The sequence below is a fragment of the Pelodiscus sinensis genome, chromosome 1, assembly GCF_052426305.1.
Source record: "Pelodiscus sinensis isolate ZL-2025 chromosome 1, ASM5242630v1, whole genome shotgun sequence".
NCBI classification, from domain to species: domain Eukaryota; kingdom Metazoa; phylum Chordata; order Testudines; family Trionychidae; genus Pelodiscus; species Pelodiscus sinensis.
This window is the reverse complement of record NC_143052.1, coordinates 16,041,109-16,066,083: the sequence shown is the minus strand read 5'-3', so window position 1 is coordinate 16,066,083 and position 24,975 is coordinate 16,041,109. Positions and strand designations below refer to the sequence as shown.

Sequence of the window (24,975 nt, the reverse complement as noted above, 5' to 3'; positions counted from 1 at the left end):
CCAAAGGGGAGGTGAAAACAGAGGGTTTAATTGACTTGCCCAAGGAGGGGTGTCCGTATCAAAGCCAGGTCAGAGGTGTGTCTTTCACTGTCCCATACTCTCCTTCCCTCACCCCCACTTTAAAATGGCATAGCTGTCCTAGGCTATGTCTAGACTGCAGGCTTCTTTCCGATCTTCAGGAAAAAATTCTTCCGAAAGAGCACATCCACACTGCCAAAGTGCATCGAAAAAACGATCTGCTTTTTTGAAAGATAGCATCCACATTGAATGGATGCTATCTTGCATTTCATCTGTGATTATTATGGACGGAGTGGCCACCAGGGCACCTGTGCTTTTTCCTCTTTCCTCTTCTTTCGAAAGAACTCCCCCTTCAATGTCCACACACGCCTTTTTCTGAAAGAGCTCTTTCGGGAAAAGGCTCTTCCTCATAGAACGAGGATAACTAATGTCGGAAAAAAAACCTCTGGTCTTTCAATTTACTTTCAGAAGAACGCGATTGCAGTATGGACCTAATTGGAGTTTTTTCAGAAAAACGGCCGTTTTTCCGAAAAAAAACTCTGTGGTGTAGACATACCCCTAGAGATGGAATTTTTTTATAATTTATGTTCATTTTGTTATTCAAGCTTTTTCCTTAATATAGTATAATTATAATTACCCATCATAACTAGGGAACCAAATTTCTTGGGGGACTTGGTAAGTATGTGTAAGGCAGCCTTTCACCTATAGATTACCAGTTCAAATTCACCCTCAGTCAGTTCCTAGTTGTGAAGGCTGCTTGGGTTTCTGTTTATTTCTCATGAGATCAGTGTCCTCACCAGCATGGCCATCTCAGCAGAATCCCAAGGATTGAATGGACCATGGAATCTACTGTCTCAACTCGGGAAGTGGTCCTTTGAGGTCCATTTGTCATGGAGGTATGAGGGAGCTTGAACTGTCTCTGATGGCGATGGACCCATTCTGTGGACTAGGAACCCTCTGCCACCCAAGATAACATGTTTATTTAAACCACACTGTCTTGATACTGCCTTTGAAGGCCAACTATGGGTGTCTTTTCCTTTTCCTCGGGTGCTTAGAAGACTTTTTGCTATGGTTCAAATATATGCCTCACCAAAGGAAGCACCAGAGTTCACAAGATTAGTTCACCCTTTCAGAGACTGGCAATATCACTTCTAGACTTGCCATCCATCTATTTGACAGCTTTCTCATTCGAGGCTTGGCCCATTTTGGAAATCACTTCCCTTCGTCTCCCAAATGTGTTTTGGAAACTTCTCAGACTTCCCTTTATTGATGTCAGAAATCAGACAAATTTCTTGTATGGAACCTACTTGAGCAAAGGTACAACGTGGGAGCTGGCTGCTTCTTGTAGAACTGACTTTTTCGAGCCTTTTGCAATGTCAAAAAAATTAGCAAGGGTTGAGTGCACAGTTGCTGTAGAGGAGACCTGCCTGTCTAAGCAAATACAATCAATTCTGTAAGGGGTAAAGTGGTTTTATCTGGGTAGTCTCTTCCATCAGCCACAGAGTATAAAGGTCAGATCAGCAGATAATGCTGAATAGAGCAACATCTTGTTCAAACTTGTGCAGATATGTATGTCCTGCAGAAGTAAAAAAACAAAAACAGAATGATTTTTGAACATTTGCTCTTAAAAATGATTGACAATCAAATGACAGTGTACAAGACAAGAGTATCCCATAAAAGATCAGCATTTGACAAAAATCTTCTGACTTTGGTATCTGAGATACTACATTTTTTTCTGTACGCTTAGAATAGGAAGCATTTAGGTATATATGTATTGGCAAATATTTATATTTTAGCTACTGTACACTCTCATTCTAGGACTTACTAGTTTGCACGGGATTTGTGCCCTAGCAATTTCTTGTGGGTACTTTCCAGCATATCTTTATCCAGACGAGAAACTAGAATCCATTTTGCAAGGTACTCTGTGCTATCTGTAGGGATTTCTCAAGTAGAAGTTTGTGGTCCTCTTGTTTTAACTGAAGTTAATTGACTGTCAGTTAATTAACTGAATTCTAAATGCTAGTGTAGACACTCTACAGATGTTTGTTCCAGGACACACTCATTTGTGGTTCATCTTCTGGCTTAGCCTAGCAATTAGCCTGAATTAAAACACGACCACAAACTCTAATCTAGCCTTTAGACATGCCCATCTTGGCTCTTAGGCAGCAGCCATTACTGTGGTATGTGAGTGGAGAAATGCTGTGGGAAAATGCTTGCCAACCATGTCCAAACAAGTGTCAGTTGCATCACAATCTCTTCTTTCACCGCACCAGAGAGAGTTCATAAATAAATCACTTCACCTGTGGTGGTCATCAGGATCTAGAATGGTCTTGTCTGTTCTGAATGTAATTTAAATATCTCATCATTTTTAACTAATCACATATTGTTAGTATATATTAACTTAGCACCTTTCTTCTAGCCAATGCTCATCTCATTTGCATCCGTTTTACATCTGTGTAACTGTTGACTTATGGTATCATGAGCTCGTGATACTATATATTTTTGTTAGTCTCTACGGTGCCACAGGACTACTTCTTGTTTTTAAAGTTACAGACAAACACAGCTGGGGATTAGAGATAGCGTGTAATTGAATAGTCGTGTAACCGCATGAAATTTTAGCTGTATCAGAGGCAATAGTGCAGGGTGCCAAGTGGGAGCTGGTCAATGAGGGGATCCAATTTAGAAACCAGCTCCCCATGAAGACTGGCTGCCTGCCACCCCGCACTGCTGCCTCTGATACAGAGGCAGCAGCATGGAGTGGCAGCAGCCCCTATCCGTGGAGGGGTCCAAGCTCCCCGCAGACAGGGGTTGCTGCCACGGACCAGCCTCTGTCCATGGCAGGTCCAGGCTTACCGTGGACAAAGGCTGCTTTGCGGCAGCCTCCCCGGCCCCTGCTGCCCCGCAGTGCTGCCACTCATAGAGGCAGCAGCACAACAGGGGAGGTCAGGCAGCACTGCTGGTGCTGGGGGGAACCAGCTTTTAACCAGCTCCTGCCTACCTCCCCCCACTGCCTCTGTAGGAAGCAGCAAGTGGGGGGCAGGTGGGTCTGCAGAAGCTGATGCACATGAGGAACTTGCTTGAAAGTTGGCTCCCCACACATTTCGGCTTCAGCCTGCCCTCCTTACTGTCTGCGCTGCTGCCTCTCTATCAAAGACTGAGGGAGCAGGTGTATCCAGTGCTCGTGGGAAGCCTGCTTAAAGCCAGCTCCTCATGGGCACTAGCTCCTGCTCCCCCCTTGCCGCATCTGATACAGAGGCAGCAAGGGGGAAGTGCATGTAGTCAACAGGATTAACAGATAAGCCCAAGCTTATCAGTTAATCGTTTACTCAACTATATGCCAGCATCCCTAAACATGGCTACCCCTCTGAGACTGTATTGACTGAAATAGATTTCCACAGTGCAAAGAAGAATGAGATCCCTAGTTATTACTCAAAGGGAGGTTTCTTGCTACCTCACCATCAGTTAGCCTCCCAGTGATTGTTATTTTTTCCTCTGTGTGTCATGGGTGTGAGCCTAGCCCATCTTCATAGGAACTGAAAGTCTTCAACAAAATGGCTATGATTTAGTGAGATGGGCGTCAGTGAAATACCATCTATCAATGGAGAAGCATCCACAGAACAACTCAGCAATGAGGCCAAAAACTACGTGGGCCAATGAGTGAATGACATTGACTGTGCTGTTGTTGCTTGCTCTGTTTGTCTTTAGGGTGCTGCCGGACCATTGGTTGTTTTTTTAAGTTTTGCTCCGTACCTGTTTTGCAAGAGTATAGGGTGTCAGTCTCTAAGACTATTAGCCTGACGCCTTCCAAGGGCACTCCAATTAACTTCAAAGAAAAGCCCAGATTAGCAAGAACTTGCTCTATGCAAGTGTCTGCATATTAGATGTTTCCAGGAGTGTCAAGAACCCACAACAGAAGAAGGAGCCACAGTAGATAGTCAGGCAGAAAGTGATCCTTGGAGGGAGAGGGTACTGCAAATTCATGATTTATTGGGCAAGGAAAAATTGCTGTTAAAGGGGAAGTCGGTGAGCGTCTTAACTCTGGTGTTTTGCATCATGCATGATGTCTTATACTGCCTCTATTACCATTGTCTCTGAGAGGCTCTTCGCACTCTTGCATTCTCAGTTTTTCCTTTCTCATCTATAGAAGAAGCGGAAGCAGCCTGATTGGTTTATAGGAATTTTTTCAATGTTCTTAGTTATTGTGGGGAGGGCTTGCTGCGAGTCTGTACAAGTAAGTTCCAGAGTTGAGCTCCATTTCTCACGATCACTTCATTGCCCATTGACCTACTTCCCCCGTATCAGCCTGTAGTTTCATCATTCCAGTGGGACACGGCCGCCATGGGAGGTCGTGGGTGGGGCAGCCAATCTCACAGGTGGCTGGATCCAATCCCAGGGAAGGTTTTGAATAACAGGACATAGGCCTCAAATTGGCCCCTGCTCAGGGAGGAACCAGTGCAAAGAGCAAATCACCCTGGTGATGTGCTAACAAGCAGCCTGGATTGCTATGACAACAAAATGCTACATTTTGCACCAGATGGGAACTGTTTAAACAAAGGTGCCTTGTGCGGCCATTTCTTCCCCCTGCTCCTCTAGCCACATGCATTTGCCCGCAGGGCTGTTCAATGACACTGTAGCATTGTGGGGTATTTATATTTTGAGGTGATGATACGAAATGAATACATGTAACCCGCCAGGAGAGCTCTGCTCTGAGTGTGGTACTGGGGGGTGGGGAGAGGGGGAGAATTATGACGCTGCCTTTAAAAAAGAGAAGGGGAAAGAGCCCCCAGTGCATTTTGTTAAGGAGGAACAGATGCAGAGCCAGCCAGCAGGGTCGGGCATATCAGATATTGTGGAGGCTTTCTTGTAGTCTGATCCCTCTTTTGAACTCTCTCTCTCTCTCTTTCAGCAATGAAATTGTAAAAACCGACTTGAAGAAGCTTCCAGCCCTTCCAACGCAAGCCCTGAAGGAGCATCCATCCCTTGCTTACTGGTAATCTATGTATTCCTGTAATTGTCACACACATTGGCTGTGTCTAGACTGCATCCCTTTTCCGTAAAAGGGATGCAAATTAGACATATCGCAATTGCAAATGAAGCGGGGATTTAAATCCCCCCTGCTTCATTTGCATAAATATGGCTGCCGCTTTTTTCCGGCTCGGAGCTTTGCTGGAAAAAAGCGCCAGTCTAGACGGGGATCTTTTGGAAAATAAAGCCTTTTCCAAAAGATCCCTTATTCCTTGGGAAGCCATGTTTATGCAAATGAAGCGGGGGGATTTAAATCCCCGCTTCATTTGCAATTGCGATGTGTCTAATTTGCATCCCTTTTACGGAAAAGGAATGCAGTCTAGACACAGCCATTGTGAGGCAACCCTGGCTAGCTACCAGCAAACCGACCTGAAATCCTAGATCTCTGTCATTGACTTACCCTGTGGTCTTGGGCAAGTTACTTTAACTGCTCCGTGCCTCAGTTTCCCCATCTCTCAGTGAGGTGCGCTACTATTCCCCAGCCCCAAGGAGAGGTTTGAGACCCAAGTGGTTCTTGCCTCACTCATGCAAGTAGGTCCCACTGAAGTCAATGGGCCTGATTCTCCACTCATACATTATGCAGCCATTTGCATCTATGCAAAGTGGATGTGGAGTGCTCCCAGTCTGAAACGGTAGCATCTTATACCCATTTTGCACTCTTTTTGCACAGGCTTAAATAGCCACCCAGGGTACAAGGCAGTGAAGAGAGGGGCTCTGGGGGACTGCTGGCATGAGGAAGGTGAGAAGGATTGGGCCCATAAGCAAGAAGGAGTCATTGGGCCTGATCCTGCAAATCTTGTCTGCATGGACTATCCAAGGCCAAAGGGTCTGATTCTTCTCCTGTATAAGCAGGGGCTGGCCATGTATGGAAGGCTCTACTCAGATCCAGCGCCCGTACAGAACTCGGAACGTGTTAAGCACTCTGTAGGTGTGAAGGGTTACATTACCTTTTCCACTTCCTGTGTTATTGTATTGAAAACAAAATCCGTTGGTGTGTTAGAGTAAACACCCCATTTACCACCCACCCCTCCCACATAACTTCTTGGCCTGCCCCTCCCAGCCTTTTCAGCAGGGCCGATAGGAACTAGTTGGAGGAAGGGCCGTTCGATCCTAGGACGATGCATTGATTTGCTTTTTTGGTTGTGATTCTTCCATCTTTAAAGAACTGGGCTCCCCAAGCCTGGCAGCGAGAGAGCAGTTCACTTCTCCGCTACACCATTAGTTTCTGCAGCCTAGTAATTTGATGTTGGCAGGGAATATGGTTTTCGTTTTCTAATTTTTGATTCCCCAGAGATCCTGTCCCTTTCCCTTAATGAGGCTACACACTGGAATTAGCCGTCACTGGTGCACAGCTGAACAAGAGCTAATCTGCAAAGCTGTGAACCACTTTCCGAGCTCACTGGAAGAAGTTTGAAGAATCCCAGAGTAGAGTTCAGAAATGTAGGCTGAGGCACAGGCAGCTCGTCAGTATCTCTGTCTCTGACCCAGCACACTGACCCTTTTTGAAACCTTGAAAAGTGCAGCCATAGATGCCCAGTGCCCGTTGCTTCTTTCATGGGCTGGCTGCGCTCACAGTGGGGGAGAGAACATCTGAGGAGCCTACTGTCTCCTTTGCCAAGAGTTTGGTCTCCTCTCCAAAGGCAGACCTGACCTATTACCCTCCTATACACTCACGCATGCCCCCTCTCTGCAGGGTCTCTTTCCTTTTCCAGAGGAAACTAGACAGCTCATTCACTGCTCCAGAGTCCATTGCTTGTCACCACTAAGCCTCACCCCTAAATCCACCAGCACAGAGCCTGGGCTCCCAGCTTTTACCAGTCCATTGGGTTTTGGTCCAGCTGCGGATTTTGCTTTTTCTTAGGAACATACTGGTCACAGCCAGTTGCTGAGCTCTCACATACACCCTTGGACCTTGCCAAACTCCTGGATTGATGAGTGCAAGAGCAAAGACTCTAGCAACAAAGGCCTGGCAGCCTATATCCTCCTATGCACACTCCCTTGAACTGGAAACTGGCCACAATTTTGTAGGTCAAGCCAGAGAATCTATTTAAAATCATACGATTTACAGCGATTTAGCAAGGACAAGTCCTTCCTCCTAGTCACATGTAAGTTAACACGAGTCCTCACACACGTATGGTAAAATCATAGGAATAAGGGAGGCAGGAACATGTCGGAAAGTTGTTGGGCTTTTTTGGTAATAAACTACCCATGAGAATCCCTTGTGATCCTGGTTTCACTTCAATGACCAAGTTCTTACCCAACTTCACTATTTTGAACAACAGTTTTTCTTCCTTCATTTGTCCTCGCAGGGAATCAGCGCCACAGTCACTTCCCTGGGATATTGGTCAAATGTCAGATGATCTAACTGGAAAGAATTTGTAACTCCAATTTACTTGTTGACTTTTCTGCTGTGGCTCTGCCCGTGGGGTCTCACTGCGATGATACGGTGAAAGCAGATTTCACGCTTTCGTTTGCCATTTGCCCTCAGTTTCACGCTCTGGTTCTCCTGCCTTGGCACAAAGCTATGCTGGGATGTTTCCAGCACAGCAAGGGAATGTTTAAAATGCTTCATCGATTGCTTTTGTGGACTTACTTTCCATTTCCCAAAAGCTAACTAAAGGGAGTATAAAGCTGTAACTGCTTTGGTTAGGACAAAATAGAGATGTTGATTATATGTGTATATTCATCCACTGCAGATGTATATGACCACTTCTGGCTTCAGCTCTCTGTCATAATGCAGCTATATGTGAACTCAGTGTGAACAGAAACTACATGGTGGGCACCTTTATCTAACTGCCACTGCTTCAGTAATTGTGACGTGTAGATGCTTTGTGCCATCCTGGGAAGGCACATTCTAAAGGGGAGGACATGTGACCTCCTCTGCCCAGCTGCTCCTCCATCATCCTGTGCCCAGGCCAAGGCAGCCACCCCTCTTCCTGGCAGCCAGGCGTGGGCAGGGAGCAGGAGAGGGCTGCTCCTCACGTGGCTGAAAGTCACTGCTCTGTGCAGTGCAGCAGCTGCCTGAGAGAGTCCAGCTGGGCCCCTCTGGCCTGGCTGCTGGAGACAGGGACCAAGCCAGCCGGAAACGTGCTGGTGGAAGAAGGGGCTTCAACTCACTTGGCCTCTGTCCCCAGCAGCTGGCCCAGACGGGGTATGGCTCACTGCCACCACCGCCCTCACTAGGCTCTGTCAGGCAGCTGCTGCACAGTGCATGGAGCAACAACCCCGCATCAGAAGCAGCGGGACCTGACCCTTCTCCACTTCCCACCTGGGCCTGGCTGTCGGAGAGAGGGGCCAAGTGTGCCAGCAGCAGGCTCGGTGGGAGAACAGAGTCCCTTTCATCACCACGCCCCCCCATTTGGTTGGTAGGCCAACCAAGGGGGAACTTGACCCTATATCAGGGATGGGCAAACTCAGGGGCTGAATCCGGCCCGCCCAGCTGATTAGCAGAGGTGCATACTTACAGCAGGCAACATGTGTTCAGCTGCCCCTCCTCCCACCTTGCTCTGTCCAGCATCAAGCTGCTTCCAGGATTCTCCTGCTAGCTGTATGGAGGGAAGAGAGGGGTGGGGAGTGCTGAAGTCAGAGTGTTCCCCTGCCGCTGTACCCCGTCTCTTCAGAGCCAGGGTCATAGAGACACACAGTCAGCAGAGCTGCTCCAATCTGAAGCATGTGACTCAGAGGAGTGCAGAACAGGGTTGCAAGGAGACAACAGAGCAGGACAGATTTCCCTCAGCCTACGTCTAGATTACGGTGTTTTTGTGGGATACCTGTGGCGAAACCCTGCCACATCCAAGGAACACGTTTGCTCTTCCACTTTTCTTCACAGAAGAGCAAACGCGCTCTGTCAGGGAGCCCTGTATACCTCGTTCTATGAGGCATAAGGGCTCTGCCGAAAGAGGAGGTTTTTCCGCCATTTGGTCCCATCTAGACTGGGCCAAATGGTGGAAAAGGATAAAGCCCCGAAGTCTAGACCTAGCCGCACAGAGACAAAGCGTGGCTTCTCTCAGAAACTTACCCAGCACACACCCTCTCTGTGTGTCTGCCACACACACCCAGTCTGTGCGTCACTGTCTCTGTGCCACACACACACAATCACGGCCACACACCCTCCTGTCTCTGTGCCACACACACTCAATCTATGTCACAATGTCTGTCTCTCACACACAAAGGCTGTGTCTACACTGGCATGAATTTCCGGAAATGCTTAAAACGGAATACTATTCCGTTTTCAGTTTTTCCAGAAAAGGAGCGTCTACATTGGCAGGCTGCTTTTCCGGAAAAGCCCTTTTTCCGGAAAAGTGTCCGTGGCCAATGTAGATGCGCTTTTCTGAAAAAGAGCCCCGATTGCCATTTTCGCGATCGGGGCTTTTTTCCGGAAAAGACTACTGGGCTGTCTACACTGGCCCTTTTCCAGAACAGTGTTCCGGAATAAGGACTTATGCCCGAGCGGGAGCAGAATAGTTTTTCCGGAATAGAGGCTGATTTTGTACAGTAGAGCATCGTTGCTTTTCCGGAAATTCAAGGGCCAGTGTAGACAGCTCGCAGCTTATTCCGGAAAAGCGGCTGATTTTCTGGAATAAGTGGCCCAGTGTAGACACAGCCAAAGTGTCTCTCTTTCACTTTCTCACACACCCACACACACGCACTCTTTCACTCTCTCTGTAGCTGCAGCCCCACCCCTTCTGCCTGAGGCCCCGCCCCTTGCAAGGGGCCTGGAGCCGGCCTGAGAGCATGTACCAAAAATTTTTAAGTGGCCCCCGGTAAAAATTATTGCCCACTCGTGCCCTACATGTTACCTACATGTGCACATATACATTCTTCCTATGGGCCAAACCCTGAAGTGCTGATCACCTTGGGTGGGTTTGCAGTGCATTTGGCAGGTGTCGTTCTCAGCCCAGTTAGATGGACTTTCACTAGAATAGCTTGAACTAGTGCACTGAAAATAGCAGTGTGGATGTTGTGGCATTGGCTGAGGCTGGGGCTAACCATCCGTGCTCAGACCCAGTGAGTTGGGTGGGTTAGGCCCAGCCTCTACTTGTGCCTCTACATCCATATTGCTATTTTTAGCATGCTCACACACATTCTTTGCCCACACTGGGTATCACATCTCTCTGATGCAGTGCAGACAAACCCCCTACTGCTCTTGTTGCTCTGAACTTGAAATTGGTAGAGATACAGAGTGATGTATTTAAATGTAGCCAGGGCTGTGTTAAGTCAGTCTGAGATCTTAGGCTCAGACTCCATAGACTTTTGTGGCACTGACCCCATACTGTTGCCTTTCCCCCACAACATGGCCTGCCCCTTCTTGGGGTGGCAGCAGACTTCAGAATAAGGACGGATGGGGCAATTCATAACTCTTGGAGCTACTGTTTCAGGCTCTCTGCAGACTCAAACAGGCATCAGTTTTATGTGTCATGTTTGCAAATTTTTCTTTGTATCCATGAGAGCTATAGAGATGATTTTTTAAAATGAACAATGAGATTCTGGTCTGACCAGGCAGCCATAGAAACTGAGGCCCTAAACATTGGTGTATGCTTCCAGCATCGTAATCCAGCCCTGAATGTAGGTATTCAGCAGGATACAGAGTTGAACTCTATGGCTGTGTCCAGACTCAGGGGTTTTTTCGGGAAAAGTAGCCTTTTTCCAAAAAAACTTCCCCTGCGTCCAGACTCAAGCCGCGTTCTTTCGAAATTAAATCAAAAGAACGCGGCTTTTCTTTCGATGGCGGTAAACCTCATTTCACGAGGAAGAACGCCTTCTTTCGAAAGTTCCTCTTTCGAAAGAAGGCGTTCTTCAATGTAAATAGGGCTTCTTCGAAAGAGAGCATCCAGACTCACTGGATGCTTTCTTTCGAAAAAGCAAGCCGCTTTTTCGAAAGTTCAACGTGCAGTCTAGACGCTCTCTTTCAAAAGAGGCTCTTTCGAAAGTATCTTTCGAAAGAGCCTCTTTCGAAAGAGGCTTGCAGTCTAGACATAGCCTATCAAGCACTGATGGAAATGGAAGAACCATGGGCCAGATTTTCATTAAGGTACCAACAAGAAGCCGCCAGATATTAAGAACAGCTCAGCATGTTGGAAGCTGAATATTTTTGAAAATCCGGCCTTAATTGTAAGAACTTTAGCACTCGAAAATCTGGCTCTGAGCTCTTTTGGAATTCTGGCCCTATTCTGGCTTACAAGTTGTCTGCTTTCTGGTTTTGTAAGCTGTGCTCTGCAGAGGGAATTCTTGATCTTCATGCTTATAAGATCTTCACAAGGATTCTTTCTTGCAGGGTAACATTCATATACAGGGCTCGACAATCTATTGAATCTGCTTGCCCGTGGCAAGTAGATTTCAGCCTGGCGTCCCGTTTACCGGCGGCGCGCGCATGCGCAATGCGGCTCTTGCGCATGCACAGTGCAGGGCTGGCGAGCGGCTTTCACTGCGGTTCGTCAAGCCCTGTTCATATAAATGTCTCATGGGGGTAGCCGTGTTAGTCTGTAACTTTAGTATCTAAGGGGCCACAACAAATATATATGTTTGTTACATATATATGTATGGATAGATAGATAGATAGATATTATCATTGAGTGGAGGAAAAAAAGGGGAACCCTCAGAACAAGGGAGAGGGAGAAAAGAAATTACCTGTCAAGTCTTTGTTCAGGCCTGAACAAAGACTTGACCTGTTTAACATATTATAGTACCGGCTTTCCTTTCATTCAACACCCTATTGCAGTGGTCCCCAATACGGTGCCCGCGGGTGCCAGGGGAACCGCAGGGACATTTGTGTGTGCCCGCCAAGTGCTCGGGGCTGGCCTGGCCATTGAACATGGGTCCAGTGTCCCTCCCATAAGGTTGGAGAGGGGCTTTTAGAAGGTGGCCGGGCTTTGCCCGCCCACCATCCCATGATTTCAAATAGGCCAAGCACATGGCACACGGTGAGCACTGGCCCCAGGAACGCCATGGATTGGCCGCCCGTGCTCTGGGCGCGCGGCTCATGGGGGGAGCGCCGGCCCCGGGCACGCGGCACTTGGGGGGGGCGCCATTCTCGGGCGTGCGGCGCTTGGGGGGGGCACCGGCCCTGGGCTCGCGGCGATTGGGGGGGGCGCTGGCCCCGGGCGCGCAGCCCTTGAAGGGGGCCCTGCCTCCGGGCATACAGTTATGGGGGGGCCCCACCCCCCGGCACGTGGCTATGGAGGGGCCCCACCCCCAGGCACGCAGCTATGGGGGGGGGCTCCGCCCTCTGGCATCCGGCGGGCAAACGGCCACGCTCCCTGGCGCCCAGCAACCTTAAATGGTTGGGGACCACTGCCCTATTGACATCAAAAGCTAGGTATGGGACACTTCCAGCCCACTCAATAACCCTTATTAGCACCCGGACTGCAATTTACAGGTAATTTTTTTTCTCCTTCTCTCTTTTTATTCTGATGGTCCCCCTTTATTTCTCCGCTCAAGATCATCTCATCTGCAGGAGTGGGTTTTTCCCACGAAAGCTCATGATACTATATATTTTTTTGTTAGTCTCTAAGGGTATGTCTACACTACAAAGTTAATTCGAACTAATAGGCATTACAACTTTGATAGACGCTACACATGCAAACCGCTAGTTCGAACTTAATTCGAACTATCAGTGTGCTTAATTCGAACTAGGTAAACCTCATTCCACGACGACTAACACCTAGTTCGAATTAACTAGTTCGAATTAAGGGCTGTGCAGAAACTTAATTAGAACTAGTGGGAGGCTAGCCCTCCCCAGCTTGCCCTGGTGGCCACTCTGGGCACCACCAGGGAAACTCTTCTGCCCCCCTCCCGGCCCCGGAGCCCTTAAAGGGGCACGGGCTGCCTACGGTGCCCGTGCCAGGTGCAAGCCTGCCAGCACCCAGCCAGCAGACCCTGCACCTGGCACGGCTCGAGCCAACCACCCGCTGCCACCCAGCCCTCCGCTTCTTCCCGGGACCAGGCTGGCGGCTCCCAGGAGCCTGCCCAGGTCCGCAAGAGGTGGGCGCCTGCCTGGTCTAGTGCAGACATCGTGGACCTCATCCACGACCTCCGCACTAGGCACAGGAAAGTGTCCGTCTAGGGCAGGAGAGCTGCCAGCCTGGCCACCCAGGAGCAGGTTGGCATGAAAATCAAGGTGGTCCACTGAGACCCCCGACCCTGAGCTCTGAGCTTAGAATGGCCGTACTGGGTCAGACCAAAGGTCCATGTAGCCCAGTAGCCTGTCTGTCAACAGTGGCCAACACTAGGTACCCTGGAGGGGATGGACCGAAGACAATGACCAAGCCATTTGTCTCGTGCCATCCATCTCCAGCCTTCCACAAACAGGGGCCAGGGACACCATTCCTACTCCCTGGCTAATACCACTCCATGGACCCAACCTCCATGACTTTATCTAACTTCTCTTTAAATTCTGTTCTAATTCTAGCCTTCACAGCCTCCTGCAGCAAGGAGTTCCACAGGTTGACTATTTGCTTTGTGAAGAAGAACTTTCTGTTGTTAGTTTGAAGCCTGCTACCCATTCATTTCATTTGGTGTCCTTTAGTCCTTCTATTATGGGAACTAATGAAGAACTTTTCTTTATGCACCACTCATGCTTTTATAGACCTCTATCATATCCCCCCTCAGTCTCCTCTTTTCTAAGCTGAAAAGTCCCAGTCTCTTTAGCCTCTCTTCATATGGGACCTGTTGCAAACCCCTAATCATTTTAGTTGCCCTCCCCTCTCCCACCCTCTGTCTTCCCCTCTCCCACCTCCGTTTCCCAGTCTTCCCAAGTTTTGTTCAATAAAGAGAGTTTCTATTTTTGAACACACATGTCCTTTATTTTGTACATCAGGAAGGGGGGCTAGGGAGGGGTAAGTGGAAGGAGGTGAGGGAGGAATGGGGCACGAGCCCCCGATGGGGAGGACTGGGCTGGCTCTGCGGGCTCCTTGGGGTGGAAGCTCTCCTGAAGCCCCTTGATTTACCTCCCCTCCGGATGGCAGCCTGCGGCAAGTGTGGTCTGATGGCTGAGTGCTGTGATGTGCCCAATGTGGGCACTCAGGGCACTCCAAGCCAGGACTGCTTTGTAAGCGGGGAACCCCTGAGAACAGCAGCTCCACCCTCTTAAGTCCTAATTTGATGCCCTGCCGGCACTGCTTCCGGCCATCCTTAACCTAGGTTCAGCGTCCACTCAGTGTGGACATGCTAGTTCGAATTATCAAAACGCTAATTCGAACTAGTTTTTAAATCTAGATGCGCTAATTCGAATTAGCTTAGTTCAAATTAACTAATTCGAATTAACTAAGTTAGTTCGAATTAGTGCTGTAGTGTAGACATACCCTAAGGTGCCACAGGACTTCTCATTTTTTTTATTCATATAAATGGTTCTTTTGCAGCATTCACAGGCTTGTTTACTAGCTGAGAAGCAGTCTTCAGCTTCATGTTATTGCATTGCTACCAAGCATTAGTCACTTTGTTAAATGGCCTCTGCCTTTGGCATGTGCTGTACATGAGCTTATATGTCACTGACATGGCGACAATCTGGAGTCAGTGCTGTCACCATGACAGCAGCAGGTGGTCCCAGCCAATGCCCCAGCACTTGTATAGCTGTCAGTAACAGCGAAAAGATGAGCAGCTGGAACGATAGATGAGAACTTGTACTAAAACACTGCTATTGCTTGTCCTGTTGAGTGAATTGCTTTATTTGTTTTCATTGGCATGTGTTGAGGAGACCCCCTTGTAGCAAAACTGGAGACAGAATGTAGCCTCTGTGTCAGATGATGTCTTGCATGTGGCAGTGGCAATGAAAAAGAAGACGCAAAACAATACATCATATAAAAAGGGGGGGTTGTAAGGCAGTATGCTTTCATGGCGTCAGTGTAATCCAGGTTTTATTATCTGGTGCAAAAGAGAAGGAAATAAGGAAGGAGGACTAATACTCTTATATATCACATTTCTTCCATAGATTGCCAAGCATTTGACAGCAGGCTCATTTTACGGATGGGGAAACTGAGGCATAGGGTGATGAAGTGGCTTGGCAGAGTTCACTCAGCAGGCTGAGTCAAAGCCAAGAACAGAATGCAGGTCTTTTAACTTCCAGTGTAGTGTCTCAGCCAGGGACCACACGGCCTTCTGAGAACATTCTGTAAAGACAGGGCTTTGCTTGCGAGCAAAATGTGCCATTGATTAGCTTCCACGCCCAAGGGGAAATGATGTAAGAAACATGCAGTTATTTCATGTATTTTAATAATTTGTAACAAAAGCAAACAAAAGCAAACAAAAGCTCAGAGGCACTGCACAGATAGGAGGAGATGCGCAGCCGTGGGAGTGAAGCGAGTAAAGTGAACATCAGGGATGAATTTGAACTACAAAGAACAAAACCCCGAGCAAAGCAGCACACATGGGGGTGGGTTCTGCTCTCACGCGACACACTGGGGATAACTCCATTGATTTCTGGGCAGCGACTCCTGAACTGCAGCCATCTGAAACAGAAGCAGATCTGGCCCCTAAGTAATACTGGGCTGAGAAGGACATTTCAAAGGACTGTAAGTCTTTTTTGTTCTTCTTTATCAGTGGGAAGGATGTAGCCTGGAGACCATCCAACATCTGTGTAGTCCTGTAATTCAGTGATTGTTCCAAATGTTAATTGTAAGGGCCAGATCCTGCCTTCAGAGGACACACATGATTTCAGTAGGGGCCACTTGCACGAATGGAAGGCCAGAATTTGGCTCTAACATTATTGAATCTAAGACCTTCACTTTCTGTAAGTGACATATTCTATGATGTTTCTCAGGAGAGCGAACAGCCCCTTTTACTGTAAGTAGTATGCCCAGGCGACACATAGTCTGTGTCTACAAAACAGTAAAAAAACCACAGCCCCATATCTCAGGGCTCAAGTCTGCCAATTTGGGCTAGCAGGGGTGAGGACCGGGCTAAAAAGAACAGTGTAGATGTTTGGGGTGGGGCTAGAGCCCGAATTCTCACACCACCTCCCTTGTGCCCATTGGTTCACTAACATTTACAGGCTTTTTTTTTATGTTACCATTTTGGCCAGGATTAGCTGGGGAATCACTTCTAAGGCTACGTCTGCATGGGGGCATCTTACGGCTGCTTCATTGGAACGTGTGCTGGGTGGCTGCTTTTTGTCGCCGGGAGGGAGCTCTCTCAGCCACAAAATAAAACCACCTCCAATGAGGGGCGGTAGTTTCGTTGATGGGAGCGCAGCTGCCGATGATTAAGTGCTGTCCACATGGGCACTTTTCACAGTTAAAGCTTTTGTTGCTCAGGGTGTTTTTACACAGCCGAGCAACAAAAGCTTTAGCGATGAAAGCGTCAGGATAGACCTAGCCTAAGGGAATAAATGAGGGGAGTATGTCACTTGCACACACAATGGCAGGGATGTTTAAGTGAAGCCAACTTGAAAAACCTTCTCCTTAGAAGTGATCCTATTCCTACTCCCCCGTTGTCTGCTTGTTAGCGTTTGTTTTCCCACCTTCCCTTTGGATTATTTTATGAAATGTTCTGTTATGCCAAAGAGCCAGTTACATAGTCACTTACTACATCGGCCATCCCAGATTACTGATTCAGGAGCCTGCCTTAGGATTCTGGGTGTGCTGGCCTGAGGGGAACCCTCCTTCTCCAAGTTCTCTAAAAGGGATGAGCAAATTAGAGATGGTTTGCGTGAAAACAGGATTTTCTCCCCTTCTATCCAGCTTCTGATTCCCCTCCTGTTTAAGAAGTCACAGTGACCTGTCCTTTGCATGGCAGCTAGTTGGGATCTTGCAGATAGGGTTATGATTTCAGCTGAACTTTACGCAGCAGGGATAGACAAGCGCCTTTGCAACAAAGATCCTGTCTCCATGCTCATGGCTCTAACATAGTAGTAAATACAAGGGGAAGGAACAGAGAGAAGATACTGTTATGTACGCAGAACGGTTGTTAAGTGACATGTTTTGCAAAGATTTTCACAAAGCCTCCAGGACCGGGGTCCCTAAGCAGTTGGGGTGAGATCATCTCTGACCCCACCCTACCTTGGCCCTTTACATCATATAAAAGGACAGGGGAAGCATAAAGGGACCTCAAAAGGGGCCTTCAGTTCCTGCTTGGGGGAAGATTCCCTCAGAGCAAGCTGTAGTGTTGTCACCCATCTGCGTGTTTATCCAGACAGTCCAGGTTTTACCCAGACATGTCCAGTTTTCAACCAGAAAGTCCAATCTAAAACTGGACCTGGCAACCCTAAATTCCACCTGAACCAAAAACCAAGTTACCGTATGTCAGGGGGAGTCATTAACCCACAATAGCCCCCACTCAGCCAGAACCAATCTGCAAGTAGACTCCTTGAAATGATCCAGCAAGCATTGGAGGTAGGGGGAGAGAGGAGTGAAGGGTAGGGTTGCCAGATGGCTTAACAAAAAATACTGAACACCACCTCCCTCTTCCCCCCTCCCCCCCCAAAAAGCACTGGGAAAAAATTCTGTTGCAAAAAAAAAAGAGGGGGGGGGGGAGACCAAAGTTGCTAAGCAAAAAAATAAATAAATAAATAGCCCCACACTCAGCACCCCTATCCCAGTGCACTCACCCCTCCCCCAGAGCCAGGCTCCCCAATGCCCCCCATCCCAATTCACTCACCCCTGCCTCAGAGCCAGGCCCCCCACAGAATCCCCCATCCCAGTGCACTCCCCCCTCCCTCTGAGCCAGGCATTCCCAGCGCTGTCCAGTATTTTCTGGTTTTTTTACCGGACAGAGGCCACAAATACTGGACTGTCCGGGCCAATACTGGACACCTGGCAACCCTAGTGAGGGGACTGTGCCTTGGGGGAAGAGGCAAAGGGGAAGGGGACCTTGGGGAAAGAGGTGGGGCCTTGGTGGGAGAAAAGCAGAGAAGGGAATAGAGCTTGGGGCAGAGGTGGAGGAAAGGGTGGGACCTCAGGGGAAGAGGTGGAGCAGCACCATAGGAAAATGGGTGGAGCCTTGTGGAAAGGGGCGGGGCTACGGTGGAACCTTGGGAAAAGGAGTAGGGCTGTTGTTCTAGTTAAAGGCAAGGACTTGGAGGGAAGAGGCTAGGCAGCAAGTTGGGCCTACATGGTCCAGTTCCCAGCAATTAGAAAAAAAGATGGCAACTAAGGCAGAGGTACACAGCCCTAAGGATGCATCCTGATGGCTTGATTTCAAGCCCAAGATGGAGGCGTGCTGGGGACAGGACTGCAATATGCAGCTCTGCAGAGTTTCCAGACAGTGCTGTGGCCTGTAGCGAGGCTGCTGTAACGTAGGCCTCCAGGCCTGGCTGAATTATGCCAGGGACTTATGCAGCCCCAAGCTCAGCTCAGGACTGGGAAGGCACACCCCTGGCGGAAAGGCACATTAGCCTTCCCTTGGGTTGTAAGTTCGGTGCTGTGCCTGGGAGAATGTCAGCACTGCAGTTAAACCCCAACATTTGGCCTGTCCCAGCTGACTTGGGCCCACAGACCTGTTTATTTCTGGTATCGACATTTGGGCTCAGGTTGGAGCCCAGGCGCTAGGACCCTACAAGGTGAGCCAGGAGACAGTTGACAGGAGCCAGCTCTGGGTGTCTAACTGCAGTGTCGACATACCAGAAGCACAGCAGAGAATCTCCATCCTTAGTGAAAAGGCACAATGACCAGGAGAGGCTATTTTGCACCTGAGGATCTGATTCTCCTTTCAGGCTGGTTTACACTGGTGTAACTCAATTGATTTCTTTGATGTTATTCCTGATTTACAGTGATGTAGGCGAGAAAACCAGGCTGGTGCTACACGGCTTTAAAACCAGCTGGCAAGGCGAATTGGGTGTAAATCAGGAGTGACTTCATCGAAATCAAAAGAGACCCATGTCAACGAGGTCTCAAGCTGGTCTATAATTTGCCCTTTTGTGCCCTCAAGAGTGTGGCTTATAGGTTCCATGACTTTCATTATCAGCTTCACTAGTTGGGGGAGAATGTGGGCAGTTAAGGATGGAAGTCACGGCTGGCTTACTCTGCAGTGTTGTGGGTGCTAAGAAATTGGCCTTAGATAATAATAAGCCTCAAGTGAAGCCAACTCTGGGTATGGTTTTCCTCACTGTGCAGTAGCAGTCAGGACTGAGCCTTGCTTCTGAAGGCTCAGGACCCAGCCTGCCATCAGGATCAGTGGCTCCTTCAGGCCTGCAAAGGAGATACTGAAGCAAAGCTTTCATTCTTGAAAATAAAACAAAACCCACTTTGCAAATATAAGTGAATCCAACCTCACAATACCTGTGTAGAGTAGGTAAGTGAGATTAGACCCACTTTATAGGTGAGGAGGCTGAGTCACTGAGAAGAATGTCACAGAAATAGATCCCAGTTTCCCTTCAAACTAGCACTGTTCAGAACCCTTTCCCCTTAAAATCCCATCTTATATTCTGCATTGGCTTCCTTTTCTCTGGGGCTGAATAGAGTCTCATTCTGCCTGGGTAGTCTCTGTTAGACACCCTTCTCCATTTCCTGGGCTGGTAGCCATTGGTAACAGAAATGCCTGTTCACTTACTGAAATCTTCCCTGATTGCAGAGCTGAGATAAAACTAACCAGAGTCTATGTCTCCCTTCACAGCGAGGACAGAGTCATCGAGCATTACAAGAAACTGAATGGTCAGACAAGAGGCCAAGCGATTGTAAAGTAAGTTGTGAAGGACAGTACTGAGGAGTGGCCTTTGTTTGCTAGGAGATATTCTACACGGGACTGTAAATTCTGCGCATAACTGTGTCTCCAATCTCCTGCCTAGTAACTTTGTTTTTAAGCAGATGCTTTTTCAGGAGAATTCCACTCCTTAGCCTTGTTATTCTTCTTATGTTTCATTCTGCAGTTACATGAGTATTGTAGAATCCCTCCCAACCTACGGAGTCCATTATTATGCAGTAAAGGTACGTGCCACAGATAAAGAATCATTTACTGATTTAAACTGATGATGGTGACAAAAATTCTGGCCTCTGTTTACAGTGCACTTTCCTGAAAGTACTGTTTCACTTCCTTTGGTAAGATACTCATTGTTTCAACTACGCAGTGACTGGTAAATATGATTCAGGAAAGGAAAATCCCATTCTTCAAGATAAAATTCCAGCATCTCCTGTCCTGGGCTAGAGCCTCTGACTCCAGCTTGCAGTCTTCTGATTGGATTTCATGCTGGGATTCTCCCTCATTAAATCCCTCCTTTGGGCTCACTCCATTTGTCTAGCAGTCTGCCACCAAGGTGTGCTCATGATCTCGCTGCTATCGCTTCTAGGCCTGCCCAGCAGTGGAAATTTTTAACAGGTGCTATCAATAAACATAAAAAGTAAGCTAGATTTACTCTCCCTGGAGCATTCCCCCTGCTCATCACCCATGGAGTTTAGGTACTTTCTTGTACACTGCAAAGTGTCTTGCACACTTATGATGCAGTTGAAATAATTTAACAATAAATATCTTAACTGTGATTTCCCAGGCCCATTCCCCCTACACCCAGTATTCAAAGAAAGGCAGCCATAAGTCAGATAGTAGGACTATGTTGGCTATATCTTGCTGACCTGAAATGGTTTGCCCATCCTTTGTCATAGGGCAGGGTCCCTCAGCCCTTCTGCACACCCAGCTTCCATTGACTTCAGAGGGCAGAAGCTGCATGAAATGGCTTGTGGTTTGGTGCCCAGGCCTACAAACACTTGCTGGTGTGTACACAGGGCTTCCTACTGAGGGTTGTTGCAGTGAACTCCTCTCGATTGGTGAGTGTGCGTCAGTTGTCAGCTAGCAAGTATTGCACTGTGAGCTTTGGATCAGACCCGGGGGCTATGTCTATACTGCGCTGTTATGCACAAGAAATATGCAAATGAGGCGAAGTGTGGAGTATCACTGCACCTCATTTGCATAATTAATTAACAGCCGCTTTTTGCACAAGAGGCTTTTGCGCAAAAAGGAGCCGTCTACGTAGCTCCTTTTTGCACAAAAAAACGCCTCTTGCGCAAGAGCCATTCGTCCACATTTTTTTCAGGAAGAACGGCTCTTGCGCAAGAGTGGGTTTTTGCACAAAAAAGAGCCGCGTAGACAGCTCCTTTTTGCGCAAAAGCCTTTTGCACAAAAAGTGGCCGCTCATTAATTATGCAAATGAGGTGCAGTGATAGTCCACGCTTTGCCTCATTTGCATATTTCTTGTGCAAAGCAGTGCAGTATAGACATAGCCTAAAGGTATGGCTAAACTATAACTGAGAGGTGTGATTCCCAGAATGGGTAGACCAGTTAGATGCTGCTTCAGGGATGGAAGCTCAGGCTGGCCATCCGAATACAAGCCCACCTGACCCTGTGAATCCAAGCTCATGTCTGCAACATCCACATTGCCATTTTAGCCTGCCAGCTCACACTGAGCTAAAGGGAGTCTGTCTGCCCATGCTGGGAATCATACTTCCCAGCTGCCAGGCACAATCCAGCGAACACAGACTAGCCCAGCGAAGTCCAGTGAACAGCTCACAGCCAATGGACTTTGGCGTGTGCCCTTCATGAGCAACCTAGATGTTGCTGCTAAAGTAGAGTCATTTTTCACCATTTGACTTTTGGTTTTGCTATTTTTCCTCACTGCCCTTCTCCAGCATCTTGGCAAATTGCACTAGTTTCACTGAGGGTTGCAGTTCACTAAACCTAAACGGAGCCTGTCTCAAATATCAGCCATTACTCCATAAAACAGTTTTATGGCACATTCAAAAAGCCTGTGGGTCCAAGTCTGTCAGATCTCATCACTTGGTAGCCATCAGATCCCATTAGCACTGCATTTTATCGACTCCTGCCAGGATTCCCACGCATACTTCAACTCAGCTGGGCTATTCGGTTTCATCCCCGCCAACGAGGCCGTGTTCAGACTGAGACATTTGCAGGAGGAGGGGCAGCAGAGAGGATGAACCATTGCAACAGGGAACAAAGGAGATCCTTCCCGGGGGTGATGTTTTAGTAACTTGATGCAATTCGGTGCATTCCGTAAACTTTTATTACATGCCCGAAACAAAAATGCCAGGGATCTTCTTCATGTTCACGAGATCTTTATGACCCAAGGATCTTTTGGCATGGTGTGGGATGATGCCTGTCACAGAAAAAGCCTTCCCTTGAATAATGGGCCAGGGAGCAGGGGGGACTGAACAGAGAAGATCGGGGCCAAACACCACCACTTTTAACCAGATGTAAGGGTGCGATGGCGGGGAGGGGCAGAGAAGAGCAAGAGGGGGTAGTGTCTTGGGAGAAAGAGGGAAGTGGGGGTGGAGTCTCGGGGCAGAGGTGGTGCAGGGGCGGAGCCTTAAGGGAAGGAGCCGTGCGAGGATGGGGGTCTGGGGAGAAAGGATGGCATGGGAATGGGGTTTCGGGGGAAGGGGCGGTGCGGGGGTGAGGGCATGATTTGGGCACCAGTGCCCCCTCCCACTGTCCTTCCAGAGAGAGTCTGGAATGTTCCCATTCAATATCATTCCCTCTCTTTTATCTCCTAGGACAAGCAGGGAATTCCTTGGTGGTTAGGACTTAGCTACAAGGGCATTTTTCAGTACGACTACCATGACAAGGTGAAACCAAGAAAGGTAAGTGTGTGTTCTTTGCCGTTCGGAAACGTGTTCACCTCTTGCGTTACAGACTGAGGGGCAGCACAAAAGGCGCTGAACCCAGGCATTGAGCCATAGCCCTGATGTGTAAGGCCTGTGAAGGAGGGTAGAAGGAGTTTTTCTCAACGCTGCCTGAGCAGCTGTAGAAAGCTGATATGCTGAACTTGCCCCTGCTTTTCTGAAGTGCTGTAGCACTGGGGGAAAAAAATGAGCCTGGTTAAATGCAGCAGCTTCAGCTATTAGATTCATCTTGGCTTGACCCAGTTCCTCAAAAGGCATAAGTGGGAACGTAGGGCCTGATCCTGCAAGGTGCTGAGCACCTTCTGCCCTATTGGCTTCACTTAGAGGTGAGGATGTTCAGTTGCTCACAGGAGTGGGGCTTTTGTTCCAGCAGTAAATGATCAGAGAAGAAAAGAGAGCTGGAGTCATATAAATAAGGGTGAGAGCATAGGGGGGTGGTTGTTTTGGGTTTTGTTTCTCCTTCTCAGGGCAAAAAGCATCATGTTTCAGGGAGCAAAACGGCAAATTATAAGGGGCCAGATTCTCTTTGATATTTAAATGAATAAGGGCCAGAATTAATCAAACAGTGATAAAAATGCTTCATCTCACAGCTAAAGAAAGGGATGAAAAGCATTCCTACTTGTGCTTCATCATGTTTGGGACCTCTGCTGTGAAAAACACCACAAGTCAAGGCATTACCTGCAAGTCACTTTGTTCTAGAGCACAAGCGTGGCCTACATGCCTACGTTCTTCCAAGTGACGAGCCAGGCTGGGCACCTCCTCTTTGGGTGCCCAATTTGAGACCTCTTAAAGGGGACTGGTTTTGAGAGAAGAGGCGCTCAGCATTTTCTGAAAATCAGGCCCCTCTGAAATGTCTCACATTACACACCCAGAGCTGGGGGCAGCCCAAATTACCAGGCAAAAATTTTTAATAAAATCAGCTTAAATATCCCAGAACTTCTTCAGAAGGAATGTTTGGATCAGATGAGCTCTTTTTCCTATGTAGACTCCCATTTTCTGGTGTTATGCCCTGGTGTTTATTTCTTAGCAGTTCAACCAAATGCAGAACAGCACACCTTTCAGTCCTGTTCCACAGACTGTCGCACAACATCAACTAGCAACAATAATGGTTCTACTAGGGAAACCAGGGAGCAATCCAAAAGCTGCAGATTCTGGCTTTGCTTCCAGGGTGCAGTGCACAGCTGAGCTCCCAGAACAGCTCCTTAGCAGACGTAAATGCTCCCATTAAATTAAGAACTCTTCATTTCTTATTGCATCGTTTCTGTGCCAAATGGCTCTTTCTCAGTCACCCATTTGTCCATGCAGAATGCTTCAGCAGGATCAGCCTTTCTCCTCTTCGTTCAAATTGGTTTGGAGTTGGTGATCACATGCAGTTTTGTAGTTATGATAAAATGAAATGTTGTCCATGGTGGAAAACAGAACACATGCTGCAGAGATCAGAATAAATATTGGTTAATCAGGCCTTGTCTTTGTTGGGGAGGTATTTCGCACAGGGAGTGACTATGCCACTAGAGATGCACCTGTGAGTTCCTAGTGCAGATGCATTGCGCTGGGATAAATCGTTGCTTGGAGGGTAAGCCACAGTCATGCAAGTGATGGTTTACAGTGTGTCTACACTGAAGGGGTTGCACTTGTACAGTTACATCGGCGCCAAATCCCCAATAGATACCTCCTCTTAGAATCTGCTTCCAAAAGTGAAGGTCAGCTGCAGAAACTTCTCTTCCAGGGCTCCTCCCTGCTTCCTATGATAGGGTTGGAGGAAAAGCAAGGACGATAGAGAGAATCAGCATGAGGAATCAAAAGACAAGGAGATTCCTAAACCCTGTGCCTCCATTTGAGGCAACGGTGCTGTTCTTTTGGGGAAAGTCAGGCCTCCTTTTCTCCCATGCTTTGTCTTCTTTCTCTCCTTTGTCTTGTCTGCCTGCTCAGCCCCAAAATTCATTAGCTGGCTACAACCGTGGCCCTAACCCTACTTGCCTCCTGCCCTCTTCTCCCTCCTGCAGCAAGCTGGGCCATATATACCTTCCAGCCTTTCCTCTGAGCAACTGCAGTAAGCAAGAAAAACTGGCCGAGAGTTCGGAGCGAGTGTTGTTTTTGCTGAGATGGTTGTTTTTCACTTTGGCAAATGGGCAGTTTTGTGTATTGCATGAAATCCATGGTGCCCATGACAGAAATGCTGCCTTGCTTGGAAACATAGGGCTCTGTGGCTGAGAGGGTGTAATCGCAAATCTTGGCTTCTGGAACGTGCAGGCTTGATGATTCCTCAATGGATTATGTCAGGCAAACCCCATCCACCAGAGGAAATGAAGACAGCACTGAGATGAGCAGCGTAGCAGGAGGAAGGCATAATTAGGTGGGATGAGGATGCATGTGAATCCCC

The 24,975-nt window shown here is 48.1% G+C and overlaps 1 protein-coding gene across 10 annotated transcripts in view; it reads left to right on the top strand.

The window, feature by feature from the left end:
* Nucleotides 1–24,975, top strand: part of FRMD4A (FERM domain containing 4A) — a 436,582-nt gene that overhangs the window by 340,914 nt on the left and 70,693 nt on the right. For all 10 annotated transcript variants that reach the window (XM_075926048.2, XM_075926044.2, XM_075926043.2 and 7 more), the window contains exons 8-11: nucleotides 4,925–5,008; nucleotides 19,585–19,650; nucleotides 19,838–19,895; nucleotides 22,467–22,553. In XM_075926048.2, coding sequence (XP_075782163.2) covers nucleotides 4,925–5,008; nucleotides 19,585–19,650; nucleotides 19,838–19,895; nucleotides 22,467–22,553 — 295 coding nt within the window. The remainder of the gene's footprint in view (nucleotides 1–4,924; nucleotides 5,009–19,584; nucleotides 19,651–19,837; nucleotides 19,896–22,466; nucleotides 22,554–24,975) is intronic.